Source organism: Alligator mississippiensis, chromosome 4, assembly GCF_030867095.1.
Source record: "Alligator mississippiensis isolate rAllMis1 chromosome 4, rAllMis1, whole genome shotgun sequence".
NCBI classification, from domain to species: Eukaryota; Metazoa; Chordata; order Crocodylia; family Alligatoridae; genus Alligator; species Alligator mississippiensis.
Genome location: NC_081827.1, coordinates 42,768,768 through 42,785,042, shown reverse-complemented (window position 1 = coordinate 42,785,042; position 16,275 = coordinate 42,768,768). Strand labels below are relative to the sequence as shown.

At 43.6% G+C, this 16,275-nt stretch overlaps 1 protein-coding gene across 3 annotated transcripts in view; it reads right to left on the bottom strand.

Annotated features, from left to right (window-relative positions):
• The window catches only part of POT1 (protection of telomeres 1), a 188,658-nt gene that overhangs the window by 132,976 nt on the left and 39,407 nt on the right, over positions 1–16,275 (bottom strand). For all 3 annotated transcript variants that reach the window (XM_006278058.4, XM_059725921.1, XM_059725920.1), the window contains 2 exons: positions 3,085–3,195; positions 24–71 (listed from right to left, as the gene is read on the bottom strand). In XM_006278058.4, coding sequence (XP_006278120.2) covers positions 24–71; positions 3,085–3,195 — 159 coding nt within the window. The remainder of the gene's footprint in view (positions 1–23; positions 72–3,084; positions 3,196–16,275) is intronic.

Below are 16,275 nucleotides of genomic sequence, written 5' to 3'. Positions count from 1 at the left end.
AAATGACTATAATGTAAACTCACCATGGATGCAGTTTCGGAAGCAGTGATTGGGCTCGACTTTGTATAAATCTGAGCAAAAGAAATGGTCAGCAGATTCACAGATTACAAATTTGAAAACACAATACAATAGTCTAACAAATAAGAATTGAAACTGCTTGACCAAATATTTTTTTAAAAAATCTTTATTCTCAAACAAAAAGACAAGTCTCAATTCAGGTTCTACAAAATAAGTCAACAAAATGTTTTTCCTCTTCCTTTGTGCATAATTTACGAAACCACCCAGAGTAAAACTATGCTTTACAGAGAAATAGAAAGACATATTTATTTCCAACTATACTGGAATATTACAAAAATAAACAATCTATAAAAAGATATATTAAATCTATTAAAAGATCAAAAAGATTTGGTTGAGGTTTTATAAACATGGTATGTTTAGTTTGTGCGAGTTCTACAGCTTCTTCAAGGGATAAATTAATCTCCATTTTTAGTGATTCTTAAGGTTTTTCTTTAAAAAATGCTCACAGTATACTAAACAGAGCTAGATGTTCTTCTAAGCCATATTCTGAGCTTGCTAATGGCCCTAACAAAACTCAAAGCAGAAGCAGGACACTAAAAAAAAAATACAGTAAAGGATCCTATGCTGGACTCTTCCTGTCAGCAGAGGATCACTATAGTGGAATACAGCTCTAAACCATACTCAGACAAATCCCCTAAATTGGGAAGTAGAAGCTAGAGGGCATGGCTGCCAGGAAGGTATGATAGTTTTCCCACGGCAAGTGAATCTTCCCTGAATATTTTTACCCATATTATAGTCACTTGATGCCTCAACGATGAAGATGTGCTATGATCATCAACTACTTTGACTGCACAAAGTATTATTTTATTTTAAAATAATTACAGAAAGATGTTTTAAAATTGGCTTGTGGTTTTTGTGATCAAGAAACTACTATAAAAGCACAAGATTCACAAAGGAATTTGAGCACCTAAATCCTATACAAGTGCAGGACAACAATTCACAGAACCTAGGCCTTCCCCTTTTCATGGATGCACCACCATCACTGTGCTAACAAAGTCATGTTTCGACTTCAAAAGAAAAAAAAATACAAACCAAACATGAGTACACAAAGAGTACCAAAGTCTAGGCAGGGAGTTTTAGGCTGTGAATCCTATGCACATGTTTAACTCAGGCTGCACATAGGTACCTAAGATTGGGAAAACAGGATTTCTGACCCTTCTTTTCAGCATATCCTGTTGGATGACTTGCCTGTTCCCTTACTTACCAGTGAATCTCCTTCATAGGCATTTTTCTCCTACCTCTACCCAGTTTAAAATATAGGGCTTAACTAGTGTTCGTGTCCTGTACTTCTGGTGCCAGGTCCCTGAAAGCAGTGTGGGAAAGCTTATATTGTCACGCTTGAGCCCCTTTGTGGCTCTTACCCAAAGTCACTAAGACTTTCCCCTGCCACTATCATGTATGTTAATTTTTATAGTATTTATGCTTTCTATTTGCTGTGATTGTTACCAACTGTGAACAATAACAGGTTGCATTATAACACATTTGTAATTGTTCACAATTTTATTATGACTTTTATACAGTTTTCCACAGAGGTTCATTTGAGAAAATTTCATTCAACCATTTTGATTTTAACAATTTAAAAAATATATATTTTCTTCTTCATTTAAAAAAAAATCAATTAAACTTTTATTCAGATAAAAGTTTGAAGTTTGACACTTAGCCCATAACTGCCCATATATTAGGGTGTTCTACAAGTAAGGGCAGACAAGGTTCTTTGTATAAATCTGATATCTTTTATGTCCTTAGACAGCTACAACTTATACCCCTAACTATAAGTAAGGGGAAAATTTAAAATGGAAGTTGGTAGTAGTCAAAAAGTCAGAGTATGCTCAGAATAGTCATCAACACACCAAAAGGCAGTCTGCCTTCTTTGATATTAGGTGGGTACTGCTAGGGGAATAAAATTCATAAGGCTCCCTGTTTAGCATGGCAATACCTGAAACTGCTGCTTGGATAATTTACATGAGTAATACTGGAAATATCTCCTTGAAATATACAGCAAAGTTTATTAAAGATTGGCTTTTGAAAGACAAAAGAAAGTTATAAGACTGAAATGGGAAAAAAACCATACACACAGAATATCTGGGTCTCTTCATAATTTTCACTGCTCTCTGTAGTACTCAAATTTTGAAGTTTAATTTAAGAAATATTTTTATCTTTTCTACTGTAGATAAAGACATTCCTACGTAAACAGATGTTTTGCTGACGTATTATTCTAGCCAGCCAGAGGCAGAAGCAAAAGAAGGTAATCATTACTTCCACATCTCAAAAGCAAGCATCCAGTCAACAACATTTATATATATGCTAATGATATTTAAACACATTTTTTTCTAGAAAAATAAGATTTATAACACTAGACTAACATAACCTTTAGTGTTGCACAGATAAAAAGAAAGGTTTTGGAAATTATAGTTAAGGCTGAGATTTTATTGTGTGCCTCTAGGAAACGGCACAAAACTTGCAGCTGAAGAAGAAAGGAGCTTATAGCGGTCTTTAGGCAACAAAGACAACCGGGGGGGGGGGGGATTTTGCCATCTGGGTTCAGGGCTCTAAAAGCCCTATCACTGTTCCACTGATGGGAGAATCTCCCTGCTCCGTATTACAAACAGCAGTAATAACCAAGGCCACTAAGCGTATTGTAATTTACTCCATACATTTTGCAACATGCTACACCAGTTGGAAAAAATGGACTTAGAAAAATATTGCAACTTGCCCGAGTGAACATTACTGTATGGTCCTTAATGATTAGATCCATTTTTTTTTAATGCTGCGTACATAAATGTACAGTAAGGAATGTTGATGTATTTACTTTTTAATGTACCATAAGATTTCTCTTGCATTTGAAAATGTTCAAGGTTTTGCACTAAAATTGGCTATTTCTTGACAAGGAATCTGGCAAAATCTACAGTGATTAACTTTTTTTCTCTCTCATTGTTTTACTTCAAATAAATAACAAATCAATGCCGATTTGGGTACTTAAAGGAGCAAACATACTTAGCCACATACATAAATGGTTGATCCAGCTTCTTCTGACACTTCCAGGTGACAGCAATGTCTGCCATCTTCACTTGCAGAAGGTGATGTTGCCAAATTAAATCCAGCTATTAACATGGTGTCCTATTAAAAATATAAAATTAAACCAATAACTGACACTTTTTCTTAGAAATACTGTATATCCATACCAACTTCCTATGAATGTCAACAGCCCTGTAAAATATCAGCCCAATATTACATTGAGTTCAATATTACATTGATCACCAAAACAAAAAACAAGATTTGTATCTGTTAGTAGCTCCAACACATGTAAAATCAGCATGCAATTTCTGCAGTGGAAAATATATATTAAATTATTCTTTTGCTGAAAACTAGCCTATGGCTTCAACTAAGCCCTGGTTTCAAGTATTCCCCAAATTCAAAACCGTGACATCTCATCACAGCCTCAACTGGTGGAATTCTATGTCTGCACTACAAGTCATTCAAGTTGATCAGAATATTTCCTCTTCAGGACTTAAATAGCTACAAGGACACATGGAAAATATACCCTTTCTTTATTTCAGACATTATTTGTAATCCCAAATCTGATCACTTTTAGAGGGATGTTTTTTTTTAAAAAAGTGCATTCATAACAGAACATAGTGCTGTTATTGGGGGAAGATGGGTACCTCTCCAACCAGAAGGCAAGTCAGAAATGCCACAGGGAGCACCGTGCATGCACGTACGCACACACTTCAACAAAAAGAGGATGCAAGAAGCTCTTATTTCCAAAGACATTTCTAACTAATGGAGTGAGCAAAATGAGTTCTAAAGCATTCTAAAGATTAAGCAGCAGAGCAGTACTAAAAACGCACACAAATTTTGTCCCTGAAACACATAATTCACATTTTTATAAGTCCTTTAGCAACATGAGCAACTTGCAATGAGTATATTTTATAAATAAAATCTTATATGTATGTATGAATATTTTTAAAGGCCATTCTTTCAATGCAAGTTTTTAATAAGGAAAAATATGCTTCAGTCTCTTTCTATTCCTTCTTAAAAAGGCTGTTGGCACAGCAGCTCATCTGGCATAGAGCCCAAAGAAAGTTATTTTATGAAGATTGCCTTTTGCAAAGGTACTCCCTATGTTATAGGTTTGAGGGGGTTTTGTTTTATTTTTAATAGTTTTTAAATGTCAGCGATTTAAAAGATATATTAAAAGTCACAATGGAACACCCTGACATGAAAAGGTTCTACTTGAGGGAGAATGCTATACCACTGGTTTGTCAGAAACAGAACAGGGAAAGCTATGTCACAAGGAGAAAGAAAAGATTAGTACCTTACCTTTTTTGAATAAGGAAAATGGTGAAAACTAAGGAACTTCCTTCATCTGCATGCTTTAGCCATTTTGCACCTCTACAGTACATTTACTGACATAAATTTAAGGGATATCTAACAATGACCTTAATAGAAATGGCAAGTCAAAATGTATATTACAGTATATTTTGCATGCATACAAATTTCAGGCAAGCCTCAGAGGTTAGGACATTCAAGTACAAACAAAAAACAATAGAATCAGTGGTTTTACTTGGTTTATACTTTCAGTTATAGCAGAATATTAGGGGTGTGCGAAGTGGGCCCTATTCAATTAGGATTCAGCCCAATCAGGGACAATGATTCGATTCGATGATCAAATCAGTGATTCGGACATACACACAACTTTAAAAGTTTTTTCTACATACCTTGAGGTACCAGGTGTGGCTCATGATCACCGCCATGCTGGGGTCCATGTAGAGTCCCACAGGAATGCGGGGAGGGGGGACCTCCTTGTGCTTGGCAACGAACCCAGAAGTGGACTGGAAATACTTCCAGTCCACTTCCAGGTCTGCCAGGGATCGCGCTGGCCCCCCCCCCCCCCCCCCACACCTCCCCAGCTTGGCAATCAGCCACAGGGGGACCCCGGGTGCCCCACCCCCCAGACCCAGGAGGCACGTCACCAAGCTAGGAAGGCACGGGGCGGGGCCCAACGCACTCCCCAGCAGACCCAGAAGTGAGCCGTAAGTGCTTCTGGTCCACTTCTGGGTCTGCTGTCGAGAGCACTGGGGAGCCCCCTGTGCTCCTATGGGACACTCCATGTGCCCCAGCATCACAACACTCACGAACCCCTGCTACCTAGAGCTATGTAGAAAAAACATTTAAAGCTGTGTCTATGTCAGAATCTCCAAATCTTTCAGTATCAATTTGGAAGGTTCCGATTCGATTCAGAGAGATTCAAGGGTTCTCCAATTCAATTCGGATTTGGAGATTCGGCCACCAAACTGGACTGAATCTCTGCCAAATCAAATCAGGGACCGAAGCTTTACACAGCCCTACAGAATATACAATGATGAGATTTAGACAAATCTGAGGTCACAAAGTTAACTATAGCAGCTGAAGACACAAAGTAAAAGTTGTCATAAAGATTCACTACATCATGATAATGCTTCAATTCAACTCCTCACTGTAATTTATAATTTGCATTGCAGTGGTATCTAATAACCACAATAAAAAAAAAGAAAGCACCTCAGTATGCCAAGTAGGATTTGTACATACTAAAGTCATAGCGGTGACCACAATGCAATCCAGACTAATAGCCAAGTCTAAAACACTTCAAAAGGAAGTTGTACAAATAGGGTATCTAAAGCAAAGAGAAACAGTGACTTGCTCTTGGGCACAGCAAATCAGGGACAGTCACATAGATTTCCAGTCTCTCTCTAACCAGTAAGGTTATATATTTTTTGCACTTCATGAAAAGTAAGGTCCCTTATATTTAGCTGTTCCAAGTCCTAAAATGAGAATAAATAACGCCAGAACTTTTTCATTTTAATGTATGACCATGGATCTGTGAAGTAAGTATAACCCAATTGATATTTCACCACCCTTTTGAGATGCAGCTAAGATTTTAAGAAACTGACAGAAAAAATAATGTTTTATATAAACTACCAATGGTTCATATAAAATGAGATAAACTCTAGGCACCATCAGAAGATGAAGCTAGACTTAAAGCAAACACAGTAGAATCCACAGTCTTTAAATATTCATTATGCCTCGTGCAGAAGAATTTCCATGCAGACTTTATTCAAAAAGAAAAAAAAAATACACGGTGTATAACTGATAGTAGCAACTATCAGTTTGTTGTATCCATACTGATATTAACATTAAGAGAAACTATAAAAGAAACCAATACTCCTGCATAAAGAGGTCATAGCTGAATTATCTTTACAGTATGTGAAATAAATGACATTAAAGTTGTAATATCTAAAAGATTTTCTTTGCAAGCAGAATGCTTGAGACAATGCTTAATTGGTCTAAAAATAATTTCACATGCATTTAAATATCAATGATCTTTGGTGAAGAACTAAAATTTTGAAAACATTTAGAAAGAAAAAAATAGATGCAAAGCAGTCTGGTAAATTAAGATCAAAGTCCACTACAACGGATAATCAACTATATAAAAATACAGATTAATTAAACAGACAGAGGATAAATATACCTCTTGTACCTTACTATATCTTCTGTATGTATTTATTTTTCCTACTGTATTGAAAAACTTTGATCTTGGTTAATGAATAGTGGGATAAGTAATGATCTCAGACATTCACTTAAATATATCGCTGACTCGACTTCAGGCTCCTCAGACTCTTATAGAATGAAAAGCCTATATCTGAACTGAAAATATAAAGTGGTCTGCAATTCTTTTGAGAGACTCACAAGGTCATTCAACTAAAACTAATTTTCCTATTAGGCATTCCAAAAACTTACAGTTTACTTAAGGTTAAGGTTTCATAGTTTGTAGGGTCAGAAGGGACCTGAGCAGATCATCAAGTCCGACCCCCTGCCATGGCAGGAAAGAGTACTGGGGTCAAACGACCCTGGCAAGGTGTTCATCCAGCCTCCTTTTAAAGACCTCCAGGGTAGGAGCCAGCACCACCTCTCTTGGAAGTTGGTTCTAGATCCTAGCCGCCCTGACTGTGAAGTAGCACCTCCTGATATCTAGCCCGAATCTACTGTCTGCCAGCTTGTGACTGTTATTTCTTGTTACTCCTGGTAGTGCTTGGGGGAACAGGGACTCTCCCAATGCCTGCTGGTCCCCCCCGACTAGTTTGTAAACAGCCACTTGATCCCCCTTCAGCCTTCTCTTGTGGAGGCTGAACAGGTTCAGGTCCCTTAGCCTCTCCTCGTAGGGTCTGCCCTGCTGCCCCCTGATCTTGCGAGTGACCCTTCTCTGGACCCTCTCCATGTTGTCGACATCCCTCCTGAAGTGCGGTGCCCAGAACTGGACACAGTACTCCAACTGCGGCCTGACCAGTGTCACATAGAGGGGGAGGATGGCTTCCATGGACCTGCTTGGGATGCATCTGTGGATGTATGACAAGGTACGGTTGGCCTTCCTAACCGCTTCCCCACACTGTCGATCCATGTTCATTTTGACATCAATAATGACTCCAAATCCTTTTCTGCCTCCGCACTGACGAAAAGGGAGTTCCCCAGCCTGTAGGTGTGCTGCTGGTTCTTCCTCCCCAGGTGCAGTACCTTGCACTTGTCAGTGTTGAAACCCATCCTGTTCTCATCTGCCCACCCCTGTAACCTGTCTAGGTCTGATCGCAGCTTATTCCTCCCTTGTAGCGTGCCCGCTTCCCCCCACATCTTAGTGTCATCTGCAAATTTGAACAGGGTGCTTTGAACAGGTTACCAAGTATGTGCTTCTTTCAGACACTACTGACCCAAGCACCTACCCTTATAGGAAGGATAGTGGCTTGGTGGATGGACAGTTCATACAACTCTATGCATTTCACATGAATGCGTCTGGTCCGTCTCACACCACCCAGTACAGCATTGCCTCACTACCTGCTTGCTCACTCCTAATACAGACTTAGGAATCCTAATACAGGAAGGCCTAGAATAGGTGCAAGAAGAGCCAAGACTGAAAGCTCAATTAAACCTGTGATGAATTGGGGATTTCCAAAATCAAACTAAGGCAGGGGCTTCCTATTTTTCTGAGCTCCTGAATCCACCTGTGGCACAAGCCCAACTTTTACAAGTGGATTTCCACAGGAGCTTGTGACCCAAAATCAGGATCGTAACCATTTAGTTTAGAAAGAGCTGAACTAAGCTCTTGATCCATCAAGATGTTGAGCACTTTGGCCCTGATCCATCAAAACATAAGAGTTACATCAGGCAGATAAGTAGTACCCTTAGATGAAATTAAACTGCTCAGAGAAGTGAAGTCAAATATGCTTAAGTACTTTGCTCGATCAAGTGTGCAACGTAAGACCTCAGTCTTCTTGGTGGCTATTAAACATGCGTCTCCAAAACAAAAACCTAAATTACTTGTTTTTCTTTACAAACCATGCTTTTGTAAGCTTCCATAACCCATTTAATGTTTGTAAAACAAAAGATTTGGGAAAAAGACAAAATTCAGCAACAAGCAGAATTGATCAATTATAGCTTATACTAGCAAATTGCCTGTCATGAATGACGGGGGCGGGGGGGGGGGGGGGGGGGGGGGATAGAGCACCGCCACCCAGCACCGGACAGTGCTACCACTCCACTTCTGGCCCCGTGCACCCCTCCATGTCCTGCCCCCCTACCCCCTGCTGCTCTACCCTGCACCACCCCCGGCTCCCAGGAACCGGGGGGGGGGGGGGGAAGGACACAAGCTTGCTTGTAGTAGTGGCTGCTGACACCCGGCAGCATGAAATATGCTCACCCTCCCTGCCTCCCCTCCCTCCCCGCTGCCTCCCCTTCTCTGCCGGCTCTTATCAGGGCCAGGCAACAGCAGCACAGTGGGTGCACTGCCACCGGAAACCTCCCCTTCTCGCTCCCCTCCCTCCCTCTCTCCCCTCTTCCCCACCGCCTCCCCCTCCATGCCAGCTGCTGTTGGGCAGGAGGCAGGGGGTAAGCAGTTCATAATGCTTTGGGCCCTCACAGCCAATCGGCACGCGGCCTTCTCAGCAGCGTACGTGCAGTTGGCCCAGAGAATTATGGGCAGACAGACTAAGGCTTTTATTATGTTAGAATGCACATCTAGTTCCTCACCATTTATCAAATGTCTGGCAGTTTTAATAAAAATAAATCTATCAGAATATTAGCTGCTAGAATTTCTAGAAACACGAGCCGTTAAAGTAAACAGCTACAACTGAATATTTAGAGTTAATAAAATTGCTTAAAGCCACTGAAAACATAAAACCATTTGCTTAAAAAAAAAGCCCACCTGCAATCTCCCATTAGGGTAATAAATGTTTACCTGTATCTTTCCCTGAGATATTTCTCATTTTAGTAGAATAAGGAGCCTGATAAGCAGCCTGTTACATTTGTGCAAAATGTGCTGCTGTGTTGTTCTATGACGCTCAACAAGGGTATAATTTATTCACTCCCATGGGGTATATTTTTCCTCAATTTTAGCATAAATAAATCAAGGATTACATCCCTCTGCACTGCTGTGAAATCAATGCAATGTATATGAAAGTATATATAAAACTGAAGAATTAACAAAGCACTGCCCAACTGGTGGTCTGCAAACTGCATGCAGCCCAAGGGCTCCCACCTGGTTGCCATGCTCTCCTTTCCCCCTCCCCAGTTGCTCCTGGCCCAGTACCTGAGCTATGTATGTGATAGATAAAGGAGCTGGGATACCAGCAAAGCAGGTGGGTCATGCCTGTGGCTGGGACAGGGAGACAGGTACTGTACACAGGGTGGAATGAGGGAGGAGGAAGGAGTGGGGAGTAGACAGGTTACTTTTGCTGCTGAGCTGTCAAAGTGCCTGGGAGAGGGGGAAAGCTGGGCTACTCATGATGGGAACATGGTGCGAGGGGGTTGCTGGACAGCCCATAGAGCTGGGAAAGGGGGAGAGCCGAATTGCCCATGCTGTGCAAGCAGCTCAGGGGGAACAGCAGGGGGGTGCGTAGCCGACACAACTTGCAGTCCCTGGTTGTGTGGTAACCAGAGCATGTGGTAACCCAGCTGCCCAGAAGTTGGATGGCCCCGATTTAATACATACAAAAGAAGGCTTTCCTATAGCAACATTTATGAAAGGCATAACTGGGAAAGGTCCAGCTTACCCAATGCTGTGGTAATCTGTTTTCATAGAACATTTAATTCTGATGCACATTTGGATGGATTAACAGAGGTGAGAAAACACTTAGGGTCAGCTGCTTGCACTATAACAAGCTATACTACCATCTGAACTATAAAGTTAGAGCAACCCTGACATTTGCATTTTATCTCAAATTACCAAATTCTTCATTTTTGTTAACACAAGATGCTGAATCTTAAGCTTTATGAAAATTCTACTAAGTAACTGAAGAGAAATGGAGAAGGGATATTTTCAGATCCCTCTTCTCCAAAGCCTCAGGCTACAATGTTTTCTAATCCAACATGTGGCATATTCTCCTTCTAAAACTGTCACGTAATCCAAATTTATTTTCTTCTACAGAAACATAACCAAGACCCTCTTCTTAACCTCCCCTTAGTACACATGGGGTCCAATATATAAGAAATCAGTAATAAATCCCATCCCTTCCCTACAAGCTTTGTACCTGTCCTTTTGGCTATCAGACTTTTTCAAAATCCCAACCTACTTCTCTCCAACATGTTCTTCCAGAGACATAAGTGAAGACCACTTATAATCAAATTACAGGTCTTAGAGTATTTCACTTATGCAGCTCCTTCAATAAAAGGAGCTGGGATAAGACCAAAGCAACAGAAAAAAAATGGGATGTATAGACATGAGAAGTGGCAAGATACAAGGCTCTTGCTAACAGGTTTCTCACTTGGACAGTAAATCTCACTTTACTTGGTTGTATTTGCTTGCCTCATCTTCCCTCCAGTGATCAAGAATTATTCTGGGAATGGCTACATGAATCCTCATTCTCTCATGGGCTCTGTGGCAGAAGGCCACCTTGGTTTCTCCCCAAAAACTCTGCTCTGTGACAGTCTGGTTAGGATGGGCCCTGCAGAGGGTACACACCTTACCCCATCTCTTTAGGTAACCTGAGCTAGATACATTCCTGAGGGAGGAAGGAAACCTGCATCCTCTACTTACGTGATTGGCATCACACACCTAGGTGAGGGGCTTGGGCTCCCTGGTAGGTTAGAGATTGCCAGTCTGCCCAGCAACCAGTGATGCATTTCAAATTGGCTGGCTGGCTGACAGCCAACAGGTACTGGCCTCCATTGGACCAGGTAAATGAGGTCATAAGGGCTAAATTAAGGACTGCCCAGGAGGAAGGGGCAGCAGCCATGAGGAAGACTCAGAGAGAGAGAAGAGCTGGACCATCTGAAATTTGGTCTCTCTCTCAAAACTCATGATCAAGGAACTGCCTGCCTCCGGATGATACTTGGAGTAAGCTACCTGAGATCTAACTATATAGCTTGCAGTAACTCAGATGCATGATCAAAGGCTACTCCAGCCACCCAGTTTGCTCTATGGGATTTCTCTGATACTACTCAACTCTGTACCCTATTCCTATCCTACTCCTTGTAACCAATAAAGTTTTCCTTTGTACCTAGCGTGGGAGACTTATTGGGAGTGGGTCTGGATTACGCCTTGGGGTCCCCTTGGTTCGGCTGACTAAGGGAGACCACTACTTGTGCTTTCGACTGAGGGAAGCACCCCAAGTTCTTGAAGTGAGTCAGGTACCCTCAAGGGCTACTAGGCCTGTGTTTCCCAGGGGGCGCAGTGCAGGAATCAAGCCTGTCCCTGGGTGGTGGCAGCTCTACCTCCAGGCTTGTGGGTGTGCTCCAGGAAAGGGGGTTGGCCAGACATGAGGCACCCCCTGGGGAGGCACTCAGAGCCTGGAAGGTGGTCAGGTGCAGTGAGGTGGGTGGTTCAGTGCAGGAGCACTCCCTACTGGCCCGCCACAGGCTCAGTGCTTCCTAAAAAGCACTGAGGCATCTGCACACAGAACAAAGTCACAAGAGGAGGACTTTGGACTTACAGCAAACACAGAAATTCTGCACTGACAATCCCACCGCTTATACAGCACAGTGGGCTTGTGTAGCTTTCAGCAAAGAATGGATGGGAGGCTTGGACCACTTGCAACCATGCCATTTCTTTACCATTTCAAATAACTTACTCCCTCCCTGTTCAAATTCAGCATGTGGTGTTCTAGCTATACGGAGCCTTGCAGATTCAGCATAAGCTTTTCCCACCTAACTTGCAGATGAGGGTTGATATCAAATAAGTTATAGACCATTTCTGTCCAAGTTATTCTGGATCCTAAACCTATCCTCCAAAGTATCCACAATTTCACCCAACCTGGTATCATCTATACATTTGCTAAGCATGCACTAGATCCCTTCATCCAAATCATTAATGAAAACATTAAAGAATACTGGACCCGGGACAGACCCCTGGGGAGCCCCACTTAATACCTCCTCCCAACTAGAGTCATTGATGACCAGGGATCATGGTTTTCCTTGATAAAAAATAAATAAATAAATAAATAAAAAATAATTTGCAAATTCTCCAATACCTTCCCCCCCCCCCCCACCAAATCCATGATTAAAATGAAAGGTCCCTCACAGCCCCCCTGGCCCTGCTGGTGCTCCTTACTCCATCCCACAGCCCTGCTGGTGCCCAGTGCTCCCCAATCCCACTGGAGCGGGCCCCCAGCTGCCAGGACCATAGGGCCAGGGACCCAGGTTCACAGCCCCCTGGCCCTGACAGGAGGCAATGGCTGCTGCAGCAGAGGAGGGAGCCCTGCTGCCAGCTCAGGCAGTGGGGAGGGGGCAGCTCTCTACTACAGTTTCCGGGGAAACTGGGGGGGCACTCCACACTCTGGGGCGGGGGGGGGAGGGACACAGCAGGGACCGGTGTCCCCCAAATTTGTGTGTGGGGCTCAGACTCCCGCCCTGTTGCTCTCCCCTAAGGCCTCCACAGCCCAGCAGGTGCAACCTGGAGTGGCAGGGAACAGCAGAGCTGTGTGGGGATCTCCTTGCCACTGCAAGCTCTACGCTGTCCTGGTGACACATCCCCTGCACACACGGCAGCAGTAAGGGGCACAACCCAGTACCACTGCCCCTACTGCTGCCACACGTGCAGGAGACGCATTGCCAGCGCAGTGTGGAGTTTGCAGTGGCAAGCAGCTTTTCTGCATGGCTCTGCTCTGTCCTGCAGTGCCAGGTCCTACCTACCAGGCTGTTGAGGCTCCAGGAGAAAGCAGCAGGGCAGAAGCCTGAGACTGCTGCGGGCAGCCAATGCCTGCCACCACCCAAGCACAGATCGGCGGGGTGGGGGGAGGCGCAACTCCTTCTACATCCCGAGGAGCATGCACAGCTGTGAGGAGCCAGTCAAACATGTTGGTCTGTTCTCCCCAAACCAGGATTTGCATGCTACAAGGGAGGAATAGGCTGCAATCGGACCTGGACAGATTACAGGGGTGGGCAGATGAGAACAGGATGGGTTTCAACACTGACAAGTGCAAGGTGCTGCACCTGGGGAGGAAGAACCAGCAGCATACCTACAGGCTAGGGAACTCCCTTCTCGTCAGTGCAGAGGCAGAAAAGGATCTGGAGTTATTATTGATGCCAAAATGAATATGGGCCGGCAGTGTGGGGACACGGTCAGGAAGGCCAACCATCTTTTGTCATGCATCCACAGATGCATCTCAAGCAGGTCCAAGGAAGTGATCCTCCCCCTCTATGTGACACTGGTCAAGCCGCAGTTGGAGTACTGTGTCCAGTTCTGGGTGCTGCACTTCAGGAGGGATGTGGACAACATGGAGAGGGTCCAGGGGAAGGCCACCCACATGATCAGGGGGCATGAGGGCAGGCCCTACGAGGAGAGGCTAAGGGACCTGAACCTGTTCAGCCTCCACAAGAGAAGGCTGAGGGGGGATCTAGTGGCCGTTTACAAACTAGTCAGGGGGGGACCAGCAGGCACTGGGAGAGTCCCTGTTCCCCCAAGCACTACCAGGAGTGACAAGAAATAACAGTCACAAGCTGGCAGACGGTAGATTCAGGCTAGATATCAGGAGGCACTACTTCACAGTCAGGGCGGCTAGGATCTAGAGCCAACTTCCAAGAGAAGTGGTGCTGGCTCCTACCCTGGAGGTCTTTAAAAGGAGGCTAGATGAACACCTCGCCAGGGTCGTTTGACCCCAGTACTCTTTCCTGCCATGGCAGGGGGTCGGACTTGATGATCTGCTCAGGTCCCTTCCAACCCTACAGACTATGAAACTATGCCTTTTATGTCCCCCTTGCCAACTGCATCTCAAATTGTGCCTTCTCCCTGCATGCCTGTGTAATATTCTTGTACTCTGCTCTAAAACTATGACCAAGTTTCCACTTTTTACAAGATTCCTTTCTGAGTTTCAATTCCTTTGAGGAGATCACCATCTAGCCACGCTGGTCTCCTGTTGCACTTCCCATTCTTCCTTCTCATTGGGACAGCTTGCTCCTGTGCCCTAAAAGATCCTCTGTAAAGCATAGCCAGCATTCCTGGATGCCTTTTCCCTCAGACTTGCCTCCCAAGGGATCCTATGCACCAGGTCCCTGAGTTGGGCAGAGTCTGCTTTTCTGTAGTCCAGTGTCCTTATTCTGCATCTCTCCTTCCTTCCTCCCCTCAGGATCTTGAACTCTGTCATTCTGTGGTCACTATCATCCAAGTTACCTTCCACCTTCACATTCTCAACCAATTCCTCCCTGATGGTGAGCAGTAAATTGAGATGTTCCTCTTCCTGGCTCTCTCTACCATCTGAATCATGTAAATAAACAACCTTCTATAAAATAGCAATAATACAGTTCCTGCTCTGTATTTTTATTAGTGCCTTGTACAATTTCAAGGACAGTTTAAAAACTAATCCATTTCTTCACCACTTATTTTTGACACATCTTATAGAAGCTTCTCTCTGTGGGAGAGTCTCTTAAACTCTCACCAATTAGCCACCTTTTCTTTTAAAATCAACTTATTACAAAATCCTCTTAAAAAATTCAAAAGACTCATTACAGTAACATAACTCACTTCTCTGAAGCAAAACCCTTTTTAATATGCTTTTGGAAGGATTCAGAAGTGTCTAGCTATACACTATGTACTTTACAGATTGTTGTTTTTGCTGAAATAACTTTAATGACCCTCAATATAAAAATAAGAGAGGCCATTCTCCTTTAAGCTGCTTTTCAGAGAAGACATGGGGGACAAACTCCAACACAACAGCAAGTATCAAGGAATATTCATTTTCTTCAGCAACATTTAAACTGACGTTTCTCTTACAACCAGTGAATTTACCAACTTTACCTATTCTTTTTCTTTATATCTATTGTTGCATAGTTGATGGTGCATGATTTCTAAAGTGATCCCAGAAGGCAACACATTACTATTTTACTAACGCCTTGGGTATTGGAGTTACATTTCTGTTTACCCTTTGGAAAAGCTTTACTTCTAAAGCTGTTCATGAGGTAGGTATTATGGGGAGGTTTGAAAATATTTCAGCAAAATTAAAGAACCAGGCAGCATTCTGACAAATAAGATTTCAATATTGTGTCAAACTAGGTCTTAACTAACACTGCATTTTTTTGCATGCAACAGACGCAAATAAAACACGCAACTTGTTTTTGGATGGTGGAATGGAGGAAAAAAAGATTTTTCTAGAGCCAAGACTGGCTATGTAACAGAGAAAGTCCTCCTGGAAACTTGAATTTACCGACAGGAAATACGGCATCCTACAAGAGAGTGCGGGTAAGGCAGCAGGCAGAAGTAACTTTGTGGTGCGGCCTCACCCAGATCATCTTCTGGGATGCCACGCTTCCTGGACGCACAGACCCATATGGTGCTCCCTGCTGCCTCTGATCACCCTCCCCCTGCTCCCAGCAGCAGAGAAAAGCAAAATATTGGACATCTGGTCAGGGCAGGGACTGGGGTTATAGAGAAATTGCCTTTTCCTCCAGCAGGGGAAAGGGGCGGGGAACCTTTGAAAGCAGCGGGGAACTCGGTGGCCGGCTGGTAGCACAGGGGTCAGTACCTATGCTTGCAGGAGCGGAGTGGGCAGGAGACGCTGCCCAGGGGGAGCAGGCTGTGGCCAGGCTGCCTGGCACAGCATGGGTGGGGGAGTGCCACAAGTCTCCCCTCCTCTTCCCTCCAGCCCACGATGGGGCCAGACACACTCTGTAGCTGTCTGGGTGAATCAGAGCCACCGTGCTCCAGTCAGAACAGGGACAGCAGATCAGGAGCAAGGGGCACAG